The sequence below is a fragment of the Sander lucioperca genome, chromosome 21, assembly GCF_008315115.2.
Source record: "Sander lucioperca isolate FBNREF2018 chromosome 21, SLUC_FBN_1.2, whole genome shotgun sequence".
NCBI lineage: Eukaryota > Metazoa > Chordata > Actinopteri > Perciformes > Percidae > Sander > Sander lucioperca.
Window position 1 is genome coordinate 17,103,381 of NC_050193.1, and position 18,915 is coordinate 17,122,295.

General features: G+C 40.0%; 1 protein-coding gene across 4 annotated transcripts in view; it reads right to left on the reverse strand.

Moving 5' to 3' along the window:
- Window positions 1–16,925, reverse strand: part of syt5a (synaptotagmin Va) — a 17,613-nt gene extending 688 nt beyond the window's left edge. Inside the window, exons 1-9 of one of the 4 annotated variants that reach the window (XM_031319045.2) lie at window positions 16,738–16,924; window positions 8,247–8,410; window positions 7,793–7,807; window positions 5,331–5,509; window positions 2,814–2,900; window positions 1,868–2,035; window positions 1,550–1,717; window positions 1,306–1,423; window positions 475–608 (exon numbers count right to left, since the gene is read on the reverse strand). In XM_031319045.2, the coding sequence (XP_031174905.1) occupies window positions 475–608; window positions 1,306–1,423; window positions 1,550–1,717; window positions 1,868–2,035; window positions 2,814–2,900; window positions 5,331–5,509; window positions 7,793–7,807; window positions 8,247–8,403 (1,026 nt within the window). In that variant the 5' untranslated portion in view covers window positions 8,404–8,410; window positions 16,738–16,924. Of the gene's footprint in view, window positions 1–474; window positions 609–1,305; window positions 1,424–1,549; window positions 1,718–1,867; window positions 2,036–2,813; window positions 2,901–5,330; window positions 5,510–7,792; window positions 7,808–8,246; window positions 8,411–12,076; window positions 12,208–16,737 lie in introns of those variants that run through there. The other 3 variants (XM_031319046.2, XM_031319047.2, XM_035996999.1) reach the window with 3 other exon arrangements.
- Between the last annotated feature and the right edge of the window lie 1,990 nt (window positions 16,926–18,915).

Consider the following 18,915-nt stretch of genomic DNA (forward strand, 5'->3'; position numbering starts at 1 on the left):
AATAAAATTGCTATTAATTGTGCAGCCCTAATGTACAGTATGTATTTCAATTAGGCTGATACTACTTAGCCTGTTAAAAACAGTTGTATAATATCTCCTGTAGCTATGGGCTTTCCAACGTTCCAATGTAAAGAAACAACCCTGATGATGTCACATGGGTTATTTTGGCTTGGGCTTGTGACTTAAACTTTTCATGATAAGCCTGTGTTACAAACTGGAGGTGAAAGAAGTAGGTATTTAGGATATAAGGGTCAGTTGTTGGGATATTTCAGTGTGGACCAAAGTGGTGGACCAACTGACCTGACCCACAGTGCCAGTCCTGAAACCGCTAGCGTGGCTAATAATGCAGCCAGAGGAGTGTAATCTTAACTTGAAACAATTAACTGAATGCAAGCTGAATACTGCTTTTATGAGCGAGAAGAACAAGTAAATGTCAAAGGAAATGTGTGTTATATTTAACTCAAATGTACAAACCTGGATCATGGAGAAGGGGATCTCAAAGCTAAAACTCTCATTGAAGTAAGGATTCAGAGTGTTTTGTTTGACTGACGTCTTCTTCTTCTTTATTCGCTTCCCATTGTGCTGCAGCACCACCTTAACAAAGGGATCTGAGAGAGAGAGAGAGAGAGAGAGAGAGAGAGAGAGAGAGAGACACGACATCAGGCAGTGGATCAAGAGAGCCAGCAGGAAAACTGTGATGGTAGGTGTCCACTGCCAAGCCTCATTTGCATGCTTCCCATTCATAGTCTAAGGGAAGCATGGGCGCAATTAATTTTGGTAGCGTTGCGGCAGCTTTCGACAAGCGGGGCGTTGAGTTGACCGTGACTCATTTGCATAAAGTTGAATCCAGGCTATTTTATGCCAATAAGGAGCCTGCAGCTCGACTCGTCGTCTCTCAGGAACTCATGAAAATCTTTTTAACTGACCGTTGTCGATCTAAAATGAAGACAGATTCACCAACTGCATAGCCTATGTCTCCCATAAAAACATTGGTTAACTGTTTTTCGTAAAATAAGAGACGCCACGATGGTCTGTTTTGAAATTCGGGAGCAGACAGCCCCACGTGAAGCATTCGTCCAATCAGCTGTAGCCATCCCGGTTGTAGGAGAGTGTAGCCTGTTTTTTTTGCTTGTCAGTCGTCAGTGAAAAAAAAACTGACAACTGCTAGTGGCAAGCCCACCAGCGTGCAATGCTGGGAAGCGGGGCGATGATTGCCGTAAAAATAACGCCACAGTGGACATGAACCATAACTGCCATTCATTAACAGTCTTTAGTACAAGCATGCAGGCAAGTGTGTGTTTTTACCTGACAGTCCTCCAACATCCATCTTCTTCAAGTTCTTGGCTTCCATGATGTTAACTGTTAGCTTACCGGCCGTAGGGACATAACGAAGGGAAATGCAGATATCACCTAGCTTCTCTTGCTGTGAAGGACATTACATATACATGGATGAGTTATCATATTGCACAGGGCTTTGGTTGCTTTAAATGTTGGTAATGACGGTTAAATTCATTGTATGTTTCAGTGGATGTCAAAAAAAATCATCTACCTCCTCTTTCTCTCCTCCAACCAGATCCTTCCATTCATGTATTGGCTGTGCAAGGTCTATACTGTTCATGGGAATCTTGATCTCGCCGATGGTGTCATGTTTACCAAAACGGTCAAAGTCAAACACCTGTAGCACCAGAATCTGACCACCCAACTCATTATAGGGTATCTGGAAAGGGATCATATAAAAAAAGTGCTTAAGATGCTTCGATGTTCATGCTGAACAGTTTACAAATGCTACTGATAATATGATCAAAACAATTTAATTGTAAAGTTTACTGTTCATTCCTTCACTGCTCTCCAGTATTGATGTACAGACCTTAAAGGTGAAGGTCTCATTGAAGACCGGACAGAGGTTCTTGCGCTGGACTTTGGTCTCAAACTTCTTCTTCTTGTCTGGCAGCATGTAGACTTTGACGTAGGGATCTGAGGTCCCCCCTAAATCCATGGCTGGGAGGTCCTGAGCCTGGAGGATGCCGACTATCAGCTGGAGAAGGACGGAGAGATAAGATTAAGCAAAGATCCACTATACTAAAGAAGCACATTTCAAGCAGCGCCAATGGTATGAAACAGTATGCACTTCCTGTCTCCTAAATGGGTGTGACCGCTTGAAAGTGTAGTTAATGTTGTGTGGATGGATGAAAAGTTGTATTTGTATAATTTATGAATATTGTCTTTTGCTAACATGTAAAAGACATATTTAGCATTGCGGAATAAGTTTTTTTTTTACCACGTTCACCAACGTTAGTTGACATTAGCTTATCAGTGTTGCCACATCTCGCGAGAGTTTGTCCCTGAGATAGAAATGGGTCGGAACAAAGTTAATTTTCTCCTGATGTGCCATTTTAGTGTCAGCATGTTCAGGAGATATGTGGCTTGTGAAAAATGGCTCCAATATTTACTTTGGTGACTATGAGGCGAAAGAATCGGTCATAATCTGCGTTCAAGTTCACTTCTCCCATTGGAATCAATACACTCAGGACCTGCCGCTAGTCTCCTAAAGAGGCGTGGCAGTGGAGAAACCCACATGACACAGATAGAGGAAATTACTCCGAGTTGGGGCGTCAGTTCTAAACTGTGTCTGGTTTAAGCATTCCTGGGTCCTAAATCCTGAAATGAAGCTAGCTTTTCAGAATAAAGGGTGCCATCTTTACTGGGTCCTTCTATGGTTTGGGCTCATTAATTCTTTCGTTTCTGTGTTTGGGAGGTTTGATATTGGTGTGTGCTTGCAAAATACTACGTGCAGGTGTGTGTATTGGGTGTACCTGGTTATCAGTAAAGTTATAGTCCAGTGAGTACTCCAGTTTGCCAAGGTTTTCCTTCTCCTCATCTTCCTTCCCTTCCTCTCCCTCCTGGAAGAAACACAGCATAGTTAGCCATTAACAGACAACAGTATTAAGGTCACACATTTCAAAAGACGTCAATATTGACCATACAGTGAAAATGACATGAGATAGGAAAAGGTTTTAAATATTCGGAGGCCTGGGTCTTAAAAATACACTATGGAGAAATATATTAATGAGCGGGCCCCCGTTTTCTTTGTCAAAATGTAAAAAAAAAGTTTTAATCAAAAATTGCCTTTGCAATGTTTAATGAGCATGAAATGCATTCATGTATTTTGGTGAGTAACACTGAATGTTAACACTACTATAGTTTGTATAGTTTGTTTACAAGAAAACTTCACAGGGCACATTTGTGGTTCCACTGTGGTTTCCTTTTCAAAAAGAAAAGAAATTCCAGCACACACTTTTAACCTCTGCATTTGGTTTATTTGGTTGGTTTTGGTTGTTTTTTACTGGCCAAATAAACTGTGTGCTGGAATTGTATTTCTTTTTTAAATGGATCTTTGGGGAGAAATAATTCCCTGCACCACAAAAGAGACAAAACAAGTGGTGTGCGTGTTGCTTACTCATCCACTGTGGTTTCCCACATAATAGCCACCCTTTGAAGATCATACTGTTGTGAATAATGTTACATTCCACATTCCATTCTGTGAGTCTGAAGAAAGTCACTCTCGTCCGTTTTATGTGTATCCTAAATTGCAACACTCTTATCCTTTCCTTTCCTGATCGGATTGTTTCATAACACATACTATCAGTAATCACGGACAAGCATTAGGCCTATAAGCATTGATAAAAAAAATACTAATTGTTTTATCCTTTTGGTTTTGCAACAAGTAAAGGTTTTACATAAGTATTTGAAATAATCTATATTTTATATTTTATTCTTGTTACTACAAGCTTCTGCAATCCCAAAGGAACAGCAGCTGTTACTCTGTCATCCATTTTGGCTGTTGTGCCCAGTTTAAGATGTCAATTCGTTACTACTAGTCTCAACATGGATAAAAGCCAAACAGCTGTGGACTGTGAAGCAGTGATTGCAATCAGATACAAACAGTGGAGCTCTAACTGCTGCTAACTCTATCTGTTGGCCTGTGGAGAGCGTAGTCAGCCATGTACTGTTACACATGTCCCCAGTTGCATCTTTTCACCTGCCTTTAAGGAGTAGTTCATTTTGAGAAATATGCCTATTTGCTTTCTTGCCAAGAGTTAATTGAGAAGATCAATGCTACACTCATGTCTGCACATTAGCTAAACCTGATGCTGCAGCCAGCAGTTGGTTAGCTTAACATAAAGGGGAAAACAGCTAGCCTTGCTCTGTCCAAAAGTATCAAAATCCACCTACCAGCACCAGCATTCTGTACCTTTGGACAGAGCTTTTCCCCCCTGTTTCAAGTCTTCATGCTAAGCTCAGCTAACCAGCTGCTGGCTCTACGTATTTATCCTATAAAACACGTGAAAAATGAATCTTCTCATCTAACTATCTGCAAAAAAAGAGACAAAGAATATTTCCCAAAATGTCAAGCTATACCTTAAAAACAAATAATGGGAACTGTATTCTGGCTTGTATCCTCAATGTTTTTCTTAAAGCTATAGTGCTTAGGTTCTGTTGCCCCCATGAGGAATTCTAAGTAATGACAACAACACTGTTGGTGCATCCGCATGACGCAAGGCTTAAGGCTCTGACACACCAACCCGACGGCCGACCTTCAGCAGACAAGGCAGTCGGACTAACTGCCTCCCCGAGTTGGTCAAAAAAGTGCCTCGGAACACACCGAAGCAACGCCGACTTGAGCGTACGTCCTGCGCGTGCACGAGACGTAATACGTCTCCATAAGAGCAGGCGGCGCTATTCTGTATTGTCGCCCAAAAAATGAAAACCGGCAGCTGATTGGACGAACGTATCACGTGGATCTGGCTGCTCCTGGATTTTACAACCGGGCATAATGGTGGCTTCGTTCGGAATACGATCCCATATTTTACGAAGGTAGTTCACCGAAACGTGTTTCTGAAAACATTTTAAGCGAGAATTAGACCATGCAGTTGCTGAATCTGTCTTCATTTCAGATCGACAAAGGTCAGTTTAAAATATTTTTGTCAGATTTTGAGAGCCGTTAGTCAGGCTCATCCCGCTCGTCATTTCCGGGTTAGCGCTCCACCAATCAGATTGGCCATTGAGTCTGACTGCTGCCTCCCGATTCAACATGTGAAATTGGCCCAAATGAAGTCCGACGGCTCCTCCGACTGACGACGGCACGGAACACACCGAACACTCGAGTCACTGACCTCGCCAGACTGTCCGACGACCGATAATCGGGTTGGTGTGTCAGGGCCTTTAGGTGATCGCACACTGTGTAGTAGAAAACATTATGGAAAAAAACAGAATTTCCATGTGACAACTCAGGAATCCACGTGGCAGAACCCCTCTACGGCATTTCTCACCTTCTTATCATCTCCATCCTCTCCATCTTTGTCCTTCTTCCTGCGCCCTCGTCCTGCCTTCCTCTCTCGGACCTTCTTGGGCTTCTTAGCACCGAAGCACTTCTTGTAGATGCAGAATCCCATGCAGGCGATAAGAGCAAGGACTACAACCACAATGGCTCCCACCGCCCACATGGGCACTGAAGAAAGGAGGAGAAAGGCATGTTACACTGTGTAGTTTTATAGGAAACAACAGTGACACTGCCTACTGAGGTGAACTGGATTTGTGAGGCATTTTGGAAAAGCAATTTCTAAACAATGTAAGATTGTTGTCATGTAAAAACCTTCTTTGGTTGTAAATAAGTTTGAAGTTTTTTAGCCATGCTAGCATTGCAGCTATGTGGTTGGCAATGCCACTCTGTCTGTTAATTGGCTACTGCTGGTCTAGTCTGAAATATTTCAACAAGAATTTAAAGGATTAGCATGGGATTTTGGCAGATGGTAGACGACTGGCGGACAACACCCTTTGGACAGCACGGGAAAAAACTATGCCATGTGCTACTTCTGCTATGGTGATGTTATATTGTTTACAAAGAATGGAATTAGATACAATTATTTTGTGTCTTTTCTTTTATGCAATTATTGTTGTAATGCATGTAGCTTCTTGTAATATCTCTGTAGGATTCCATGCTCTGATCACATAATTCCGTGTGTTGTTGCAACTTTAGCTTCTTGTTGTCTAGATCAGCCATGTTTTTTTTCTTCGTAATATCAGGTAGTAAATGCTGTCATGGAGTACAGCAAAAAGTTAAAATATTTCAACTTTGAATGGCAACGCCGTCTACCGTTGCCATAGTCTATATCCACGACATTTCACTTCAGGGATTGTTCAGGTGCCGCCGGAAATTCCGTTGGATGTCCCTCATTTCATCCGGATATCCGTTACCTTCCACTTTCTTTGTGTTGTAATTCTAAACTCTGGTGGATTTATGAGGACTATGGTTAACTGCTCCTCAGATCTCTGCAGGGTAAATCCAGACAGCTAGCTAGACTATCTGTCCAATCTGAGTTTTCTGTTGTACAACTAAAACAACCTTTGAACGTACACATGTTCCACCAAAACAAGTTCCTTCCCGAGGCTATTTTGTAGAGAACCGTTGCTCTGTCCAGCACCTAGCGCCGCCCAAGATGATTGTGATTGGTTTAAAGAAATGCCAATAAACCAGAGCACGCTTTTCTCCCATCCCGGAATGCTGTGTGGACTAAGTGAGACTATCATGGCAACAGGTGGAGTATACATGCTGCCTCCTGTTTACCCCGGCACGTGCATGCCCAGTATACGAGAATGTTGATGATATATGATGTTTGGATGTTTTAGTTTAAACGCAAATTAGTTCTTCTACTGGAGACCCTCCGCAGCAGCACTGTGGAGGAGGGTCTGGCAATGCAAGACTACCGCTGCCAGTTTTCTCTGCTGGCCTCACCTAATTTTAGCGCCCTGCTCTCGCCCATTAAAATTATATCTGGTTTGCCGTCTATGATCTGCCTGAATCCATGCATAGTCTTGTTTCATAAATTGAAGCTCAAACCTGCAATAACTAATGTTTTTTTGCCCACTTCAGAGCAGCAAAAACATTTGCTCTGTTTTTGGTCTCTGTCAACGGCTCTTCAGCTAAAAAGTCAAAATGCTGTCTGCTGAGCAGGTAGTGTACAGTGGGTTTTTAGAGCTTTTTAGCTGAAAACAGCTGCCTGCTGCGGCCGACAACATCGCTACAAGAGTGGTGAGAGTGAGCCAAAAAAGTAAAGTTGCAGCCGGACAGCTAAATAAGGATCCTAAACTCTAAAATGGGGGGAGCTGCAGATTCTGGTGATAATTCTCTGTAGTTTCATCTCTACGAGCGATCCCTTTATCATAGTAATTATAGCTGCTTTAACCATTGGGTCACCACTGTTGGATGAGCGAAATCTCTTACATATGAAAGACTATTCGATCATTTCCAACGTTTTTTCAAATTCCTGCAAAGTTCACATAGGGGTAGAACATTTTCAGTGTCGGGTATGCCTTTAAAATGGTGGGGATTCAGCCTGAAGACCATGATTAATTGCAGTGCAATACAAAAGTTTATTTGCGTAAAAAGTCAAATGTATCACTTATTTTCTTATAAAGAGTTTATACCGTTATTAGTGTTATTTTTTTATCATTTATAACTTTTCATATTTACATTTTTTACATTACATTTACATTTTTTTGGCCGAAAGTGGGCTTCCATACCATTGGCTAAGAAGCCCAAGAGTGTACAAAGTGTTTTTTTTAGCTCGTGAAGGGTGTGTCTCCATAATACTTCCAAAATACTACACTCCTCTACTATAACGTCTGTTGAACTTCTCTTGCAGAAGGCATTTAAACCTCGGTTCAATACACAGCCGTTTTTTGCCACCTGTAGAAGACACACATGAATGGTACAAGACAAGAAATGACTTACTCTTGAGTTTATGATCTTGAAAAGCAGAGCAGAGTGGTCACATGAAGAGATGAGAGAGGACAGAATAGAGACATGAAAAACATGAGAATCGAAAATGAGATGACATGATGGCTTGTTGATGGTATGTAGGTAATAGATTGATTCTTTTTTAGTTTGCATGTGTCTGTGGGTCTATGCATACACAGCTTCATCTGCTAAACTGGCTTTAATTTTTAACCGACTAGAACAACATTGAAAATACTATCGCCACACAAGCACTTGGGGACTCACTGGGGGATTTAATATTTCACTTTGTAAAGTGTCTGTGTGTGTGTGTGTGTGTGTGTGTGTGTGTGTGTGTGTGTGTGTGGGGTTCTCATTTAGTCTTTGAGAACACACAAAATTTAACTTAATTTGGATGTGCAACAACAGCTTTAGGCATAATTGTGTTTGCATTGTCCTTATGTGTGCTCACTTGGCAGGTGCGTGAGCTCATTGAAGAACTTGCTCTTCATGTTGGCGAACTGGTGGTTGGAGCGGTGCGAGGGGGATGAGTGAATTGGAGGGGGCTCCCGCTCCTCCTCCTCGGCCGCCCTGCGGAGTCGCGCCCCAGTCAAGCTGACCAATCGCATCTCTGCTCTGTGAAATCAAAGGAGAGCAGACAACAAATGGTCAGCAACTTTGTAATCAATTGCGGTGACATTAAAACTTCAACAAAGAGCTAACAACACATTTGTTCTCTCTTCAGATGTGTCCTTCATTTAAACATCATGCTATTTGACCTTTCACCTGGCTTTAATCTCTTTAATCCTCTCTCGCTCGCTTCACTCTCATGCCTCTCACTATTTATTCACTCTTTAGTTTTAAGCTTTAAGCTCACAAAGACAAACTATACTCATAAAGGGACAAAGGTTTTTATTTTATTGAGGTTTTACTGAAAAAGAAGTAGATACATGGTGAGGAAATTCAGTGGTAAAGGAAGTACTCAATTTTTTTTACTTTAGTTAAAGTAGTAATACCATAATGTAAAAATAATCTTGAATTCAAAATGTAACATGTATTCAGCATTTAAATGTCATCACTTGTTGAAGTGGAGTTAATTCTAGCTGCTTTATGTTGGGTAGTTTAATCTGTAACAGTGGTTAGCTAATCATATATTTATATATATTTTTATATATTTATCATATTATATTTGTAACAAAACTCTCAAACTGCAGAGTAGCATGTAATTTGTACAATATTATCCCCCAAATTGTAGTGGAGTAGAAGTATAATGTAGCATAAAATAGAATTAAGGATGGAAGTCAAGTGCCTTTATAATTCTACTTAAATACAGTACTTTAGCCTACATTAGCATATTTTAGCCTACTTACGCAAAGGTTTCAGGCGAAAGCAATACAATATGTTTTGGACTATACATTTTAAAAACATGATTTTAAAGTATATAATTCAGGGAAGGGTTAACAACACAAATGCCCTATCCTAATTATTAAGTAAAATAACTACATGATGTTTTTTGTGAGTGGGAAAAAATTTTCATGTAAGCCTCCAACTTGTAGTTCAGAGTCGGAGAAATTGGAGAAAGTTTTGACGCCAACAACATGGTGATAAGAACTACAGACATGTCAACAAACTGTTGGTAGAATGGCTGCAAATGCACAGGCAGTTTTATCAAAATAAAATCCAATAATAACACTCAATACAATTGATTCAACTAATTCTATAGGAGCTATAATTACACTTTTACACTGGTTTTTCTTGGTAACGAACTGCTACAAATACGGAAGACAACAAAAGTAGCTAATTTAGGCTATTTATCTGATGTGGTTACAAGGTTAGCACTGGGGCTAACCACTTGAGAATAATGCACAAACACTTCCAAGTCAGAATAAAGGATGATTTTCCTGTTCTTCCCATTGTGACAGCATTGTTTGAATGCAATAGGTACTTCACATGCTAGTTCTTTAGCAAACTGACTAGCAAACAACCAGTCACTGGCTGGATAGCTTTTTGGCTAACGTTAACCAGAGATGTAAAGTATATATTTAGTACAGGGCTTCAGTACACTTTGGAGGTATTTGTACTTTACTTAGTTTTTTTATTATGTGCACATTTATACTTTTACCCCCACTATTCAAAATTAAGTGGTTATTAGCAGGGGCATAGCACAAAATTCTGGGCCCTGTAGAAAGGCATTTTCTATGGGCCCCCCCGCATCCACAGCTATTCATTCTAGCATCTTTTTGGGCCCTCCTCACATGAGGGCCCTGAGCACTCAGTCCCCTTTTTCCCCCCAGTCCGACGCCCCTGGTTATTAGCATTAATAAGCAGTTTCTCTAACTTCTCAAGCTTAATTACCTCAACCAAGGAGGTTATGTTTTTGGTTCGGTTTGTCCATTTGTTTTTTGGTTTGTTTGACTGTAAACAGGATTACAAAAAAACTAATGGCCCAATTTTCAATAAACTTGGTGGAGGCGAGTAGCATGGGCCAAGGAAATACCCATTCAATTTTAGAGCGGATCCGAATCACTGAGGGGATACGCAAATTATTTTGCTCTTTTGTTAAAATTGCTAGATAGGGAGTTTGTGCTGCATTTATGTGGTGTTCATATTTCATGGCTCAACTTTGCTCTTCCTTAAACTGCTGCTATCACTCCTGTACTTAAGAAACCTGGTGCAAATCCGACCTAAATAATTTTAGACCAATCTCCAACCAGCCTTTTATCTCAAAAATCTTTGAAAAAACTGTTGCTGCACAGGTCCATAATCATCTCATCAACAATAACCTCTATGCATAGTTTCAATCTGGTTTTCACCCTCTCCACAGCACAGAAACAGCACTAGTCAAGGTCACCAATGACCTACTGATGGCTGCTGACTGGTTTTCTCACCATACTCATCCTCCTTGATTTGACTGCTGCCTTTGATACCATCTCTCACAATATCCTCTTGGACCGTTTAGCCTCCATTGGTGTCATCAATACATCACTCAAATGGTTCACATCCTACCTCTCTGGCCGCACTCAGTTTGTACAACTTAAAAATGTTCAATCACAACCCTCCCCAGTTACCAGTGGTGTTCCCCAGGGCTCAGTCCTGGGGCCCCTCCTTTTTATAATTTACTTACTTCCTCTAGGTTTTATTTTCAGGAAATACAATATTCAATTTCACTGCTACGCGGATGACACCCAGCTCTACTTGTCCACCAAACCCACTTCCCTTCTCCCGCTGTCTTCCCTGTCTGACTGTTTAGATGAAGTTAAAACCTGGTTCACTCATAACTTCCTCAAACTAAACAGTAACAAAACTCCTTTAGCCCTACACTCCATCCCGAACACTCCAATCCTCCTCTTCCTCACTGCTTTTCACTCCTTCTGCCCGCCTGTCCACAATGGGGTTTAGAGCCTTCAGCCATTCTGCTCCTTGCCTTTGGAACTCCCTCCCGCTATCCATCCATACTAGAGTCTCTACCCACCTTTAAAACCTCCCTTAAAACCCACCTTTTCCGAAAGGCCTACCCCACATGACCCCACTCTCCATCAAAATAATGGATAGATTGCTTTATTTTAATTTTCTATCTCAATCTTTTAAATGTGTTTGTTAACTGTATTTTTGCTTGTTTTAACTGTAAGGTGTCCTCGAGTGCTATGAAAGGCGGCCATAAATAAAATGTATTATTATTATTATTATTATTATTATTATTATTATTATTATTATTATTATTATTATTATTATTATTATTATTATTTCTTGTCCCGCAAATAGTGAAAACAGCTATGAATGTGTTGTTTAAACGCTCTGGCCAACAAAATACAACACATCTCCTATGTAGCGTCCATGTAGTTTCCACATTAAGACTTAAAGCTCATGAACACACCTAAGGACCATTTACACAGCACACATTTTGACTGGTCATAGCAGGAAGCACAGGTGTTACTAATAACATTAACGAGGCTCTGTTTTTTTATTTAAATGTCAGCCATGACAGTGTGACAATGAGCAAGCACAATATTAGGACTCTGAAACTGAAGGAGCTAATTGGAATTCAATCATCACTCATTTTATTATTTACACCTCTACTTTTTCTACTGTAGCATGTCAAATTTTTTCTGCCTATTAAGTACACAATTCCAATACAAATACAATCTTAACAAAATGGAAATTAGAATTTGTAAAAAAAAATATTCCTGCTTTGTTTTATTTCCAAACCCCATGTTGAAAGATATTAGTTTAACCCTTTAACGAGGAATAATTTGAATTTACCTCAGGCTTAAAAGGTGTATAAAGTGCAACTAGAAAACATACCTTCTGCCAAATCCCTGCCTGTGGCCCTGGGTAGAAGCAATAAAATAATCATAAGAATCTCTTAAGGACTTCTGTGCCCTGTAAAAAGTTCAGCTTGTCAGTTGTTGCACACAGGCTGACATTTAAACACACATATGCCCCACCCATGGTGGACATCCCTCTGTCGCTGCACAGCGATGTAACAGGATTAATTGCCAAAGGTAATCCAAAAATCCCTCGGCTTTAACAAATTAAGTACAGTTTGCCTCTCTGCATCTCCTCCCCTTTCTCTGCCCATCCCACCATTATCTCTCCTTCCTCCCTCTCGTCTGTTGTCCCCGTCTGTCTGTTATTTATCCTCCCTCGTGACAGCTGGAATAAAGACCTACACACACAGACGTACACATCATATTCACAAAATGAAATGTGATTCAGGTGGCGAGCTGTGTTACATCAACCCTTTTACCTCCCTGGACTGCATGAGCAGAGGATTAGAGAGGGGGACCTGAGTGTGTCAGTGTGTGTGGTAGCTCGCTAGCTGAGCTTAGTTAGTATAGCTAGATAGATAGATAGATAGATAGATAGATAGATAGATAGATAGATAGAAAAACAGGGGAGATAGGGGGAAACAGCTAGCCTGGCAGTGATAAAAGGAAATCAAAATCAAATAAAACATAACTTTTTTCTTGACCAGGCACAGTAACTTCCTGGAGTCTTTGGTAGTTGCCTGGCAACTGCCCAGAGCCAAGAAATAGTTCGCCACATCCCACTGTAAAATGGCAGATTTTCGTTTTTACACTGCAAGTTTTGCACAGATGTACAAATGATATAGTTATTAGTGAGCTTTAGAAATGCAGGTAAGCAGATTTGGTTTACTTTAGACAGAGCCAGCCTAGCTGTTTCCCCCTTGTTTCCAGTCTTTATGCTAATGGCAACTAACACCTAACTGCTGCTAGGTTTTAAGCCGAGTTTTGAGCCAAAAGCGATCTCCATGTACGCAAGTGTTTTTAGCTCCAGTAGAAGAACTAATCTGTGTTTAAACTAACACGCCCAAACAGCATATATCATCAACCTTCTTGTATACTGGGCATGCGTGTGCCGGGGTAAACAGGAGGGAGCATGTATACTCCACCCGTTGCTGGTAGTTGCCATGGTAGTTGCCATGGTAGTCTTGCTTTGCCAGACCATCCACACGCTTTGGAGCGGAGGAGGTTCTGGCTAGTCCACACAGCATTCCGGGATGGGAGAAAAATGTGCTGTGGTTTATTGACATTTCTTTAAACCAATCACAATCGTCGTGGGCGGTGCTAAGCTCCGCACGGAGCTGCTGTGAAATAATCGTGCGAGAGAAAACTCAGATTAGACAGATAGTCTAGCTAGCTGTCTCAATTTACCCTGCAGAGATCTGAGGAACAGTTAACCATGGTCCTCATAAATCCACCAGAGTTTAAAATTCCAACACAACGGACATCGGCGAAAATACATGCATTTGGTGGAATTTCCTGCGGCACCGGAACAATCCCGGAAGTGGAACGTCAAGGATATAGACTATTGCCATGGTAACGTTAGTAGCTTAGTCTCAGAGAATGAGACATCATGACTAATAAGACCCAATCAGGCAGCAAAACATTGGCGCCGGTGTCGGTGTTGCCAAAGGTCTCCGTTTGCGGCCACAACCCTGCAGATTCCAAACCAAAACGGGTCAGAAGTGTTTTAAAATCTCTTCCATTAGGGGCTCTGAAATGCCAGAGCAGTGTGAATGCGGGGTGTAAACATAGCAAAAGATATTCGTTTTTAAACCAAAACGTAGAAATGTAAATGTAGCCTGAGTTATCTCATCCATTGGATACATACACGCTGAACTGGTCGTCAGTGATGAAGTGTTAAGTAAGAAGTTTCTAACTTTCAGTTGGTGACCTAACTTAAGACAGACAACAGCCTTTTAGACACATCCTTTGTATTTTCACAGTAGTGTTTTTTTTATGAATTTGCACTGCTGAAATCCACAAATTTAATTGACATACATTTTATGCTACACATTGATACCATATCATGAAGATATATGGCAGATGGAAGCTAGGTCTGGTGTTTTACTCTCCATTACATCCCTGATGGTCAGGGTTTGACTGATAAGGGATTGTTTTCAATTCAGTAGCATTTTGTGTCTTTATGCAATATTGTAGGGGGAGGGGGGGGGAGCATTGACACTTGTATGTATGTTGTATGGCAAAATTCACTTTGTGTAGTGCCAAATATGTCCATAATAGGAATTAAGTATGGTTTAATCTGATCATTTTAATGGCCAATGAATACAAGTATGCACTGTAACTGTCTGAGTGCAAAACCCCTGAAACATTTTTGAAGGAGCAGCCAATATACAAAATAAAATACAATTAAATTAATTAAAATAGCTAAATGGACCTCAATCATATCAATCAATACCATATCAATACCCACTGAACTCTTTGTCATTCTGCTGTTTCTGCCCGGACTCTGCATGTTGCATAATGACATTTTAGTTCAAGTTCAGGACACCCCAAAATCAGGATGATGACCACAGTTGTTATCTGGGTCACAGCAGATTAAGGCTGGACCGCTGCCAAAATCTTACATCAGTGAGTCAGAAACCTGATCAGGTTGATGAAGGAATACATGTCTCTGTCCGGATATTGCACGATGGGGAAATCACACTGCTGATATGAAAACACTCCCAACAAATATACTATTTTACATCCTGGTTCGTAGTTTGGAAAAACAAAGATTAGAAGACAAAATGAGAGCAAAGAGAAATATGAGGTGAGGTTGCTGTGGGGTAAAAAGAATGCAATGAATCTATTTCAAGGCTAAATTAGACGATGTTTAGGTTCTTAAAAGCAAAGGCTAAAATATAAAGACATTAAAAACTAATGCCACAGACAAAAAGGTCTGTCAACAGGGACATGGTTTGTCAAAATATGACAACAACCTTTTATATTAACATACTGTAGGAAATAACAGTGGTTGACATAGTAAACAAAACTCACATCATGAACAATAAAACGTGAGTCGTTGTGTGGCAAAGATCCACCAACGCTTGCAAAGTAATGGCACAAAAAGCTGAGAGAAAAGGTTCTGTATGAAAAATTACACGTGTGTGTGCGTGTGCATGCGTGTGTGTGTGCGTGTGCATGCGTGTGTGTGTGTGTGTGTGTGTGTGTGTGTGTGCGTCTGTGTGTGTGTGTGTGTGTGTGTGTGTGTGTGTGTGTGTGCTTTACATTATGCCACTTTGGATGTTTACTCTTGATCTCCTTTATGGAACAATTTACAGTATAGTGATGAAAATCAAAGCTTGATTGGAAGCTTTCAGACACATCTCGGTGTCTCTATCTCATATAACACTTAGTGCAAAACCAAAATGTCATTCCACGAGGAGCAAGAGACCACCGACAGCAATGTATTTACTCTGAAGACTGCTGCATGTAGTTCTTAGGGGCTCTATCTTTAGCAATGCTACACAGACAGACAGACAGACAGAAAGAAAGAAAGAAATTCACAATTACTGTACCATTATTTCAATGTTTCTAGGCTATAAACATGGCTGTGCCTGTGATTATGAGTTTGCCTTTTTAATCCTCATATCAGGCAATTTAATTTGACCTGTGGCGACCTGTAAAAGTGATGCTGCTTGATCATTTTAGACAAGATAACTGCAGTTAAAATAAAGGCTTTCGACTGTTTGCTGTATATTTGCAGCTTTCTACAAAAAGCCACAAGCGCCAAGAAACCTCACAGTAGCCTTTGTCAAGGTGCAAACAACCATCACCAAGTTGCAGGATTTAAAGGTTATAATACCGGACACAATGTCAGAAACTTCATATAGACTCTAGAGGTAAACATCAGTATTGCGGGTGATTGCACGTGAACACAGACTCTGTAAATAGCCGTACATAAGCCTCCCATAATCCACTTCGACTAATCTTTGCCAGGTTTGGAAAACATCCTGCACAATGCGTAAAATCAAATGTTTCTCTCCTGCAGGAACTTTCACAACGAAATGCATTCGTCAAATGATAGAGAATGAAATAAAAATTAGCTTTAAAGTACAAAATCAAATAGATTAACATTAACCTTGTGCTCCCTGTGAGCATAGCTGCCTCTTAACAGATTTACGGAACGACTGTAATACACAGAGAGAGATTAAACTGCAGCTGAAATTAGTCATTAATGGAAAATGAATCATGTTTCATGATTAAGTCATTTTCAAGTAAATATTTGTTGTTCTTCCTATTTAAGCTGCTATTAAACCAGCATGTGTCTCTTTTTTTAATTCCAGGACTAATATGTTAAAGAGCGCTTTAAATACCGGCTGTTAGGAGGTTTGGGGAACAGGTTAAGGGAATGAGCTTATTTTTCCTGGTATCTTTTGGACGTTATGCAGACACTGCACAATTTGTGTGTTTGATTAAAAATGAATTAAAAAGACAATTGAGGAAAAAAGCATTTGTTGTTTCAAGCACATTGAATGCAATGGTTTGCTTGCCAGCTCTGTTTCTCTGTTTTCAATTAATTGTAAATTGAACACGTTTAAGTTTTTTTTTTACTATTTGTCTGAACACTCCCACATAAAACGCATAATTTGGCCATGGTAACTAATGAGCTAATAACTCTAAAATAATACACAGCAAAAACAGAATATAACTCACCTTTTTAATGTCAGTCCCTCCCTTTGGTTGTTATTTTATTTATGTTGTGCATCCAAATGTGCTCTAGACAAATCCACCACCACTGACTGATTAGAAGTCGTTGCACGTAACACCCCCTCTCTCTTCCCCCTCCCCCTTCTGTGTTAATCTCCACAATATCCCTCACTGCCAACGACTTACTGTCCACCTACACTGCAAAAAAAAAGTCTATCTTCAAGAGACAGTTCATCTAACACTATCTCTTTAAGTCTCATTTCTCTTAAAATCATTGAGAATTTTGTTTACTGTATTCTGGTACTTTGTTTTCAGATACAAGTGTCACTCTGTTGAAAAAGTAAATTTAATACAAATCAGAAAGACTTGCGTTTCAGTAGGTTAAATTGTTTTAACCCACTTGTAATTTTTTAAATGAAACTTAAGATTTGCAAACTCGACAGCTATCGTCTAAGTGATATGTTAATTTCCTAATCTGCTGAAACAGTTGAGGAACGCTGATTTGTATTATTTTAAATACAAATAGGAACGAGATTAGACTATGTCATGGTAAGGTCACCAGCTAATCAGGTAAAATGTGAAAGTGGCTGGTAGATTTGCTACACACTATGGTGTGTATACTGGTGGATGAAAAAGTTCATTTTGAAACCTGGTCATATTTAAAATGATTGTTTTTTTCCCAAAAAGAAGCGGAATTAAAGAGAGTCAAAATTCTCTGTGGTGGGAATTTTGTAGTTGGAAGTCATTCAAAGTATGTCAGTGCTTTCAGTTAAATTGCTAAATCAGTTTCAGCACCCTGGACAGTGGTGGTTCCATTCAGCACCCTGGACAGTGGTAGTTCCATTCAGCACCCTGGACATCAACCAACTGAATAGAGCTGACAGTCATCTTCGCCATGATCTTAAAGTGCCCATATTATGAAAAAATCACTTTTTCTGGGATTTGGGGTGTTATGTTGTGTCTCTGGTGCTTCCACACACATACAAACTTTGAAAAAAATCCATCCATGCTGTTTATAGTGAGATACGGTTTCTGAATGTGTCCTGCCTTCAGTCTCTGGGTGAGCTGTTCAAAATCGGCACGGCTTGTGACGTCACAAGCCGAAACGAGCAGGCTAACCGCAACCATTAGCTCGTAGCGTTAGCATGCTAACGCTATGGCTAACGCTAGCATGCTAACGCTAGCATGCTACCTCGTTCTCAATAGCAAAGCACTGCTACAACACACACAAGTTCACCATAATCTACAAAAGAACTACTTACATGTGCGCCCTCATTTTGAAGTCTCCCAGCTAATCCTGCCTTGTAACTGACCAAAGTTGTAGAAACAGCCTTTCTTTTACTGTCTATGGAGCTAGCTAGCTGACATGATCTACATCTGAGCTACTGGGCATGTGCAGTGCAATCAAAGATAGTACAGAAGAAGAAGAAGAAAAGAGGTCTCACTCTGTAGCTAAAACAGAGACCAGCTGAAAAGAGGATCTGCAGCAGTGAGATAGAGCGGTGCAGTACAACACAAATATGGTGTTTTTTGAAAATTAAACCATGTAAACCTATTCTGGTACAACCTTAAAATACAATTATGAACCTGAAAATGAGCATAATATGGCTGCTTTAATATTAATATTAATAACTTTATTTATATTGCAGCTTTAAAAACAGAGTTTACAAAGTGATTTAACAGACAAAAGCCAGGCAAACGCAGGATATCAAGAAGTCAATATAACAACGGAGCGCTAAACAGTGTGGCCAAACAATAGCAAGACGATAGAAAACATAGCAAATAAAAATAATAGACCCCTGAAGAATGGGACTCGGGCAGCACTGACTGAGGTGATGCAATGTAGTATCTGTGGCTGACTGGGGTTAGGTCATAGTATAGTATGTTGAAATAAGTCATAAAAAAGTCATTGTGAAGTATGTTGAAAAAAGTCATAAAAAGTCATAGCATAGTATGTGGAAAAAAAGTCATAGTATAGCATGTCGAAAAAGTGATTAAAAAAAATCATAGTATAGTATGTCTAAAAAAGTCATAGTATAGGATGTCGAAAAAAAGTCATGAAAAAGTCATAGTATAGCATGTTGAAAAAGTCATAGTATAGTATGCTGAAAAAGACATAAAAAAAGGCATAGTAAATCAAGTCAAAAAAAGTCAGAAAGAGGTCATAGTAAAGCATGTCAAAAA